The sequence below is a fragment of the Aythya marila genome, assembly GCF_965140915.1.
Source record: "Aythya marila genome assembly, chromosome: 7".
Lineage (NCBI taxonomy): Eukaryota > Metazoa > Chordata > Aves > Anseriformes > Anatidae > Aythya > Aythya marila.
The window spans coordinates 35,374,801-35,385,371 of NC_139048.1; the positions used below are offsets into that span (position 1 = coordinate 35,374,801).

At 39.1% G+C, this 10,571-nt stretch overlaps 1 protein-coding gene across 1 annotated transcript in view; it reads right to left on the reverse strand.

Moving 5' to 3' along the window:
• Positions 1–8,517, reverse strand: part of CABCOCO1 (ciliary associated calcium binding coiled-coil 1) — a gene marked incomplete at its 5' end in the record, with an annotated part of 63,995 nt that extends 55,478 nt beyond the window's left edge. Inside the window, 3 exons of the mRNA XM_082764677.1 lie at positions 748–860; positions 8,315–8,347; positions 8,509–8,517. Of these exons, the coding sequence (XP_082620803.1) occupies positions 748–860; positions 8,315–8,347; positions 8,509–8,517 (155 nt within the window). The remainder of the gene's footprint in view (positions 1–747; positions 861–8,314; positions 8,348–8,508) is intronic.
• Positions 8,518–10,571: the final 2,054 nt, after the last annotated feature.

The following is a 10,571-nucleotide window of genomic DNA, read 5'->3' on the forward strand; positions in this document are numbered from 1 at the left end:
TCTTCTTCTCTCTCCCCAAAACAGTTAAGAACAGCAGCCCTTTGGCTTTCAATTCTTTAAGAATCTACCAGTGGAGAAAAGTGCTCCTAAATTATTTGGGCACTTCTGAAAATCCCATTCTAAAAATATAAGTCTAGAGTTTCAGGTTGAACTCCTGGCCTCCTAAATTCACCTCCTATTAAGCAATAATAATGAGAGGGGGTGCTGCTAAAGGGAAGACAACATGGGCTTACTTCAGAAGTCTTTGGCTGCCTCCTATTTCCCCAGTGCACCATAATAGCTATCTACTTCTTAAGCTTTCCATCCCTTTCTGAACTGTTAAAACCCTTCTGATTTTACAGTAACTCATGGATCTGTAAAGAGTCCTAAATGTTTGAGCAAAAGAGTTACCAAGTGAGACTTATGAAAAGGCTCAGCATTGGCCTGTGCTTATTTACATCTTAGTATTTTATTTACAGAATATTTAGTAAGACTGCAAACCCAGAAACCTCGTCATTGTGAAATATTTACCAGGGGAGAGAGGAAAGGAGTTGAAGAAAAATCAAAAGATATGGGCAACACACTAAAATAAAGCAGATATGAGATCAATGGCTTTCTTCAGAACTTTCATGAAACATTAATTGTTCAATTAAATCATTTATGATTTCAAGTCTAATGTGGTAACTATCACAAAAAAAAATACTGAATTGTCTATAGACTTTATTTCATGATAATATTGGTTCTAGCATTGTTATCACTGCTACTCACTTTTGAACTCCTTCTACATTTTGTTCTGACAAAGCAGTAATTTGGGAAAGAGAAAGAAACGTCTGATTAATAATCTTCTGTCCACCTACTGCATCCTGATCCTGGTCTTCTTCCTACACACACAGAGACATATGAATATAATTTTTAAAAGTTGATTCAATTATGGCAGTAACTTATATAAATAACATTTTGATTTTGAGGAAGCAGGCAAGAGATTAATTCAACAAATGCCAAAATGTAACACAGCTATAATTATAAGGCAGCAGCACAATACCCTAACACATTTTCACTAGGCAGATACATGGAAAATAGTATTTCTATCTTAAATTCATGTGGGAACATAGTGACATTGTGTGCAGGATAAGATTAAATCAAGTTGTAAGTAAAAACAATAGAAATATAAAGGTGCAAAGAATCCATTAATCTAGATTTGACTAACATGATACCAGATTGCACAGTAACTAAATTTTTAAATCAGCTTCTGCTTAGGATATTCTGAGCACACATACACACTACCACACTATTTGATCTCCACCCTGCCCTTTGGGAATTTACTGTCCCCACTTACTGCTCCCTTAACCCAAGGAACCTCAACACATTTGCTGCAACACAAAGGTACATATAAAAGAATCCAACACTACTGTTTCAGGGAAGGTCTGTGTATTTGCAATAACACACAAAAGGCAGTTCCTTTCAGGAAATGCAATGGTGTACATGTTATGGGGGAATAGCAAACTGAGCTTGAAAAGTTATGCAATCATCTTACAAGTAAGAACATTTGATGATACTTTATTTAGTGTGTCCATTACGAAAAACCTATGAAATATATATAACACTGGAAAAAATAACTGGTTTACTTTAGAATATTTAGGCAATGAATTGAGGGGTCAAAGCACATTATAAAATCATTATCTGTAAAGTTATTCAAAATTACATTAGCCATCTATCTATTGGGCAATCTCTGTGCTGTCAAAATGAGGTGTCGCTGATAATGGTTATCAGTAGTTAGTTCAGATGAGCCAATTATGTTCAGACGCAATCCCAGCAAAGGTCAAAACTATGTATAGCATCATTTTATCAAATTTAACTGAGCGCTGCTGGGATCTGCGTATTATACAAAAGGGAAACTACCCAAAAGCATTTTACAAAGTTTTAAAAAGGAACTGATATGTAAAATAAATTTTCACCAAACCCTTGTATCCAAGCTGGGCTGCTGAAGTCTACATAGGTGGACAACTACACAAATAAAAATCTATCTGGATCATTAAGCTCAAAGAAGAGCAGGTAAGGGTTTGTACCCTACCTGAAGGTTGGTTAGAAATCTGAGTAAAACCCAACACTCATTTCGAGTACATCTTTACATTCATGGGGTTTTATAGAGGCACAACAAGATGAAGTGCCTTCACTTCTAGAATTACGCTAGAAATAACATTTCTAGCTCAGCTTGAAAAAGGAGGAAGATTTCCTAACACAGATGAATTTAGACTGAACAGCATTGTTCTGGGCTAATTAATCGTCAACTAAATCTAGCACTGGTCAAGGAGAGCCCCCAAATAAAGCTACACTACTCCCCCTGCTGCTGCCAAACTGCAAAATATACTTAAAACTCTGGGACAAGCTGAATTGCATCGAAGACTGATGAAACACGAATAAGAGCAACAAACATCACATTTAGTGGACAGACCAGTTTCTCTCTCTAGTTAAGTGCCAGAGTACCTTCACACGTGCACTTTAGTATTGAAAATTATTTTTCTCAACTGCAAAGAAGTCAGCCTTAGATATGCTGTCTTATCAGAACAACAGGAATGAAGCACTTGAAGGCTTTCTTCAGAGAGTTAGGACCATGTCATTAGTCTGCTTTTGGTTGCGTTAGCAATACTTCATGCAGCATAAGAAGCAATACCCCTACAGTCAGTAATATTGATATAATTGAAGCTGCATGCCCCAGCTAGGAAAACATGAATGAATAGCTCAACAAAGAAACATTATACAATTAGTGAAAGACAGTCTTGAATAATTAGGAAAAATATGAATGCTTTCCTGCAGTGACCCAGCAGTATTACAAATACATCAAAAAATTGATTTTTTAGAAGTAGCGAGAGCTGAATTCATAGTATCAGTTATTCTTTAACTGATATTGATGCTTTGGAAGTTGAACGAATACCAACTCATCCCTTTTTCTCACAATATCCAATACATGGGATACTTTACTCTGGCTTTTTGCACCATTATATAAATGGCATATTACTGGCCATTTGATAACACCTTACTGGCCTCAATGTGAACATTTCCCAAGAATCACCTTGATGGACTTGATCAGTAGCAGATGAAGAAATTGGCATTGATATAGAAAGAAAAACTTAAGGAAGTTCAAGGCGTAGCACTGTTGTTCTCATCAAGCTATCTTCCAGCTTCTCATCCGTGGTTACAAGCCGGGTGTAGCACAGAGGGGGCAAGGGGACTGGAAGGTTGAGCAAGGAGGAAAACCTTCCCAATCCCTGCACTCTACTCCACCATTCAAGACCACAGCAGGAGCCCCATGCAGAAGTACAGGTGCACCAAAAACCTTTTTTTTTTTCCCCCCTCCCACTTCTTACATCTTGTGCTCTGTGGAACAAGTTAGTAGGCAAAAAGTTGAAAAATCTGGAAAAAAATACCTGCATTTCCAGAATCTATCCAAACTAATTCCTCACCACTTCTTGAAAGGTATCAGGCTGCATTCATCATGTCAGAAAAAGCTTGACCAATGAAGTAATTATCTCCTGCCTACAGTATGTAGCTGGCTTACTACAGCACGAAGCTTCCTCACCTACCTGGTATTGCCAGGCCCAGCACACTTAGCATGCTGATGCTAAGGCTCATCCCTTTCTCTGAATTACAAATAGCAAGAAGGACCTCTAGGAAAAATTGGTGAGGTCTTAGTATATAGCGTTGTATTATAACAATATACAAGCCATGTAAGATAAAAATTTATTTAAAAATAACTCCATGTGCTTTGCACTCAGTCTCCTATAATCTCTTTCAACACATTAAAAGATCCAGTGGAATTAGAAACACACTCTTCAACCAACTAAAGTTTGAAGTTTAAACTTACGAGACACTCAAGCTATTGCAATTCAGTATTGCAGATAAAGCTCCATAATCTGCACATCAAAATCCGACAGCTTACATGGCAAGGTGAAAGCCTACTTTAGAGCAGCATTTCATCACCTCCTGTCTGTAACTTTATTCCCAGCAGCAAGTTCATCCTCCACCCAAGTATTTTTTATTTTTTTTTTTTTTTTTACTGTTTTAATAAGGATAGACTTGTGGCACTGCTGTCCACAGTAAGTGCAGGTATTAGATAACAAGGAATACAGTTCAAAATGACTGATGAGTAACTATGGGAGAGAAAGCACGTAATTTAGAACATTAATTTTTAAAATTATAAATGGTTCTGTAATTTGAAAGGTACTGAAAGTCCACGAGGCCCCTACATGATCCCACATTAGTGGAAAATTTCTGTTTGGGCAGAGCCCCACTGAAAGTTTATCATTCCTTTGGTAAAATACTCGTTTGTCTTTCGATTGTAGTCTTTAACCACCACTGAAAAATCAAAGGGAAGTTGTTTTTTGCATGTTCACTGCTGTAAGAGAATTTATCTTTCCTCTTACTGTTAACAACTGTAACTGACTGAGGTAATCCAAATTGATTTAATTCTGGTAATACTATCCTCATGTGCAGTGGGAAAAAAAAAAACAGAACACTCTACCAACACACACTGAAAAGCAATAGACTTAACCTATTTAAAAACAGACTACTACAAGGGAATTATTTGTTCCTTTATGTTTTATTTTCCTTCAAATAATTTTTAACTGTTCTGAATGCATAATATGTTTCTGGCTGTTCTGTATGGCACTCCAAATGCTTTGGGCACCCCTTGTCAACAGCATTCAATCAAAATACCATATCAGATATTCTAAAACAAAAGAACAAGATTCTCCTTGAATCTTTCAGCCAATGTTTACAAATCACTGTGAAACAGAAAATAATAACAGAAGAGTGATAAATAGCAAGCTGCAGAAAGTTTTGCATTTGGGGTGGGGAAGAAGTATAAAACAAAACAAAGCAAACAAAAAATTACTAGAAAAGACGCCCCTCTATCTGCAGTTTTAGTGAGGGACTTTCCAGAGTGGCAACACCTTGAAACACAAAAATGGAAATTAGCACCGCTGCTTCTGAAAGGAAATAAGCTTGTCCTTTTGGTTGAGACCTCTGCTCCGACTGAAGATGCCACTTATTTGCACTTGCTTTAAAATGCAACAGCATGCTTTTGCAAAATCATGATTTTCAAAAGTATATTCACAAAGGAATGGGTTGCCAGCTCTCTCAAATTATAGCAAATACCTGAAGCGTAAGGAACCTGAGATCCTCCTCACTCCATCAGGGAAATGAGACTGGACTAAACTCTGCTGCCACAGCTAGATAGTTTCCAGTACTGAACTAGTTCATTTAAAGCTGGCTCAGCTACCTCGCTCTGAGCAATACTGCTGACAGCAGTACAGATGTATCCTGAAACAGTGTCGCATATCAGTTACAACTTTAATCAAAATGGGAATGAAAAAAAATAGCAACACAGGCTGTTATTTGTATTATTATATGCATTTTGTTATCAAGCTGTCAAATACTTCAGCAGAAGCAAAAAATCTTGAAGCTGTCTACCTAAATAGTTAAGGCAGAAACGGGAAAAAAAAATTTAAAAAAATGCCCCGCTTGTCTGCTCCCACAATAGGAAGTTAAAATCAATAGTTGTTATTTTTAGTCACAGTATTTCTTTTGTTGTTAAACACATAAGGAAATACACAAGAATAGCATGCTAATTTCAATTACATTCAAAAGCGAAACATGCAGATATGCCAAATGAGAAAAATAAAACCTTTATGTGAGGAAAGCATTCAGAGGACCATTATGAACAACAGAAGCTTATGGTATCCTCTTAATAACAAAATCTATTAAAAAAATACACACAATCCAAGCGTCAAGACATATGGGTGACCAAATGTACCAAATGGCTTTAGACTTTACTCACGTTTTCACTGCTGCATACTACTTAGAAAAAGAAAAAGAAAGTTTAAAAATAAAGCAGCAGGAAGACTTGCTAAGAACAGGATTCAGGTTTTGTGACATTCTTTCTGCTAAAAGTAATCACAAGTCTGAGCCATTATAAAAGTATTTTAATTCAAGAGGAATTTTCTCAATAAAACAAAAATAGTGGCAGAATACCATGTTCTCTGTGGCTTATATATTGAACATGCCAGCCTCAGCCAAAACTGGAGACTATACAATAAAAATATATATTAAAAAATAAATAAATTAAAAAAGCACAATTCCACAGGGTTTGCAATAAAATTAAATCATAAGGGATAGTAGGAATTATCACTAAGGTAAACTATGATGTATAAAACAAACTTAATATATAGGGAACAGAAAACACATGAAAAAAAATCTATAAAGAATCCTTTTATAAAGCCATGAAGTAATAAAGACAAAAATTTCAGTGCTACATTTCAAGTAGATGTACAATATATTCTGACAGCCTGTCCTTTCCCATACAGCACACCTTGTGGCCTTTCACTAGGATCTGACTGACTGCATTACCCCCTTGTTATGCTCTTCCCAACAACCATAATATTTAACAATAATAACACTAGTAAGAAGTACACTGTGAAAAATGCTTATATATATATCTCATAAAGCATTAAAACATGTATTAATACATTTTACATAGAAGAGGATTTATTTAAGTAAACCTATTTTTTGTACCAGTTATTGTTATGGTAGTTTTTTGCCAACAGATGCAAACCTATAGTGGCTGAAAGCAATTAATCACTTCAGCAACAGCCACAGTAACTTCTCTGCCATCTGAGACAACAAAGAAGTTCCACCTCGAGAAAATGACCTCGAGGTTACTACAGCTTTATAGACAGACTCAAGAGAGAAATTTTGAGCTGAAGCAACACCTCCTGTGTTCTTGGGAGGAATAGCTTGTGTTCTTGACTCCTGATACCAGGTGAGGTACCTGTGTCAGAAATCACACCTCCACCAACGAAGTCAAAAACTACAATAAATAATAATAATGCAGACAAAGATATGAAAAGGAGCAAATATTGAGGAGAATGATGTGGATTTGGATCTGTGGTAGCACTCTGGCTACATAAGGAAACAAAGGGCGAGGAATACAACTTATGACGTTGCTGGAAGCAAGATGGGAGGGAAACCATGCCCCTTTGCACTAACAGCCAAAAATTCAGGTATCTCTAACACCATGAAAAAGCCAAGTGGGCAACTACTGGGACGCACTGTTGGTATGAAAGCACATCCTTTTAACAATTACAAACCCCAACAGAAGCTGCAGAAGAAGAGGGGGGAGCCACCGCTGTGCTAGGTCAGGATGAGGATGTGGGATGGCTGGTGGTGGCTTTCCCCAGGAAGGATGGATCTGTGGATTTCTGAAGCCCTCCACAAGTTTTGGAAGCCCTCTGTAGGTTTTCAAAGCCCCATGTGGGTTTTTGGCAGGGAAGCTGCTCCACTGGGCCTGTGGCTTTCTCTTCCCTACACGCTCTTTTGTGAAAAGGTCATGCAGGCATAAACCCTCACGCTGCTTTGCTTTGATCCTCAGAAAGGATTTTTAGCATCCACCCTTTCTTTTTTAGCGCTCAGAAGCTGAATAAAGGCTTTAAAAATAAATTTCAATTAAAAGAGCCAAAAACGGAGAAGGAAACGAGAAGGAGGCGAGGCGACGGGGGACCCCTAGGGAAAGGGCGGGCGGGCGGGCGGGAGCTGCCCCGCCTCAGCACCTCAGCGCCTCGCACCCGGCGGGCTGAGGGAAGGCGACGGGAAGGGCCCGGGGCGGCGGGGTGCTACCTGCCCGGGGGGGCTGCCTGTCCCCGCCGCCTCCGCCATGGTGCCCGGGCTCGGCGTCGCCGTCGCCCAGGGAACGGGGCGGGCCCAGCGCGGCCCCAGCGCGGCCCCAGCGCCTGCTCTCGCCCGGCCGGGCGCCATCTTAGGGCCCGCCGCGGGGCGCGGGCGGTGCGCGGGGTGGGTTGTGTTGTCCTGGCGGCTGCCCTAACACCGCGTCAGCCTCTGGAGGTGCCGCGTCCAAAATGAACACCTCGCTACGCGGTGCAGTAGGTCAGGTGTAAAGCAGCGGGCCCCTGCGGGACTGATGCAGGCACGCAGATTTACTCCAGCTAAGAATCTGGATTTATTTCAGAATAATTTACAGACTATATTTGGAAATGATTTAGGGACTGAACTATTTTTTTTTTTTCATTAGGATTTACAGAGGAAAAATGCTTAGCATACATAAATTTTCCTAATTTCTCCTCTTTGTCCTATTGTTTTTCCTTTTTTAAACATGGAGGACTAATAAAGCTAGGCTGAAGCATTTTCTCTGTTGGTTTGCCGTGACGTGCAGACTCGTACCAGCAGCAACAATTCAGAGTAATGGCACTTACCTGCAAGATCAAATAAAACACAAGCATTTGGTGGGTGAACGGTAACAAGAACAAAGAAAAAGCAAACTTACTTCGCAAAGTTTATTGATGTGCGGAGGGAGCTGCTATGACAAAACAATTTCTTTGCACTGCCCCACGTAAAGAAAGGACCTCATGGGATTTCTGCAGCTGTTTCAAAGTCTGCTACTGTTTCTGAGCAGTTTGCCACTTTCTGAAGGTTGTCATCATTGGTTTCTCACACCCTGTAAAACACCAAGCCCAGTACCTGTGTCATGCGAGACTAGAACCTGCCCATTCATTACCCACCGTGACTCTGATGCAGTTTGAGATTCAACATGTACGCAACTCTTCCTTCTCAAACAGCCTGACCCACGCTGACACACGTACACCAATCACGCTTCCAAAAGGAGTCAGAAATCTGTTTGAATGCAGTTCAGAGAGCTGTATCCTGCAGTGTGTTCTAGAATTATTCATGGTATTTTAAAGAATTGCTTAGCTCTGTGCGGAGCCCACACTGTGAATTCCTACAATTTGTGCCGTGCTCTGTAGCTGACAGCAGTACAGCTAGAGTTACTTCCCTTTTTACTGTGTATATAAATCTAACCAAATAAGAACATTATTCAGAGCTGCAAGCACTGCATGCAGTACGGTGTAAAAACTGGGGAATTAAATGTGATGTTTGGATGCAATATAACATTGTATACATTCATTCTGATAATCTAGTCAGTAACAGGTAGATTTTGGACATAACCCGGCATTCCTCTGGTACTGAAAATACCTATTGACTTCCATAAACATTTTCCATGTAAAAGACATGAAGGCTCAAAGCCTTCAAGAGGAACCCACTCCGTTTCTCTTATTTAGTATTAAAAGACCCAGCCCTGGACTGTATCCTTGCTTATGCAAAACATGAACTGAGTAAGCTGACTGAAGCTGAGAACTGATTTGAAACTCACCCCATTATTTCTAGCAGTGAGCTACTAAACTTCCTACTTTAAAATTTAAATATTTAGATAGTATCACACATGTTAGATATCGAAAATATTTGGGGGGGGGGGGGTAAAAAAAAAAAAAAGACTAACAAAAAAGATTCAACAGCACCATTAAACCATTCCTTCTAATTTCTGTTGGATCCTTCATGTTTACAAAACCCACATTCATATATACATGTGAGTATTTAAGAAGGCTCATTTTCATTTCCTTCAAAAGCATGACTTGTAAGTACAACAGAAGTAGTGGTCTTAAAAGTCTGGTCTAGTCCTTTCCTACCATTGGCAACCATGGGTGACTTTGATTGCTAATGGTCACAGATACTCCAGATCAGACAAGAAAATCTCATTTTCTGTGTAGCTGTGTTAGATGAAAAGGTCTGTCTCTGAGAATGTTCCAGCATGTATAATTTAGACAGTCCATATTTGAAAGTCTGGTCTTACAAAGCATTACAAAATAAGTGCTCTTCTATAGTGATCTGAGGAGGAACCAGAGTTCAGGTTTCTGAGATTGTTTTGCCAAGGCTAGTATCACTTAGCACAGAGGGTATGTTTTCCTCCTCTTCCTTTTGTTTTTGGCTAATCCTTTTCAGCTCGCAGTACCTGGACAGCCTCTATCTCATTAAAGATAACCACGTGGCCCACTTACACTCACCCTGTCTGGAGCTCGATAAAGATCTGTTTGCTCTTCCCAATTTTCATCAGGTCATGGCTAATGATGCTGTGAAGCATGGTGTCTTCCTAGAAATACTTTCTTCCTTGCATTATCACTTCTTTTGGAGAGGGAGGAGACTTACATGCATCAGAGAAGTCCATGACAGGAAGTGGAAAGGAGATCACAACTGCACACAGCTGCAGGGACTTGTCCGTGGTAGGCCACCTGTGACTGGGGAAAAAACAAACAAGCAAACAAATAAATATAAAAATAAAAAAACAGCAACTGCAAGAGAGCTCTCCAAAATATTCCAAGTCCCCCAAAGTTCTCATTAAAAAAGTTGATATTCAGTTTGTCTTTTTTTTTTTTTTTTTTACTTGTTGGCAGAAGTCCTTGGATTTCAGGAAAAGATGTAGTTTAAGCAGAATTCAGGAATGAATTTTCAGTAGACTTATTTTAAAATGCAAAGTTCTTGTAAACTACCAAGCCTATTCACATGTTCTCCTATTGATAGAGATCTTATGAAAATATTCAGTTGCAAACAGGTTTTGATTCACCTTTAGTTAGGCATCACCAAACATGGTAATTATATGTAGGCAAATTCAGGATGAAAAGCAAATTGAAATTCCTATTGGAGCTTTGCTTGATACAACAACACCAGATGGACATATAGTTCCCCTTGCT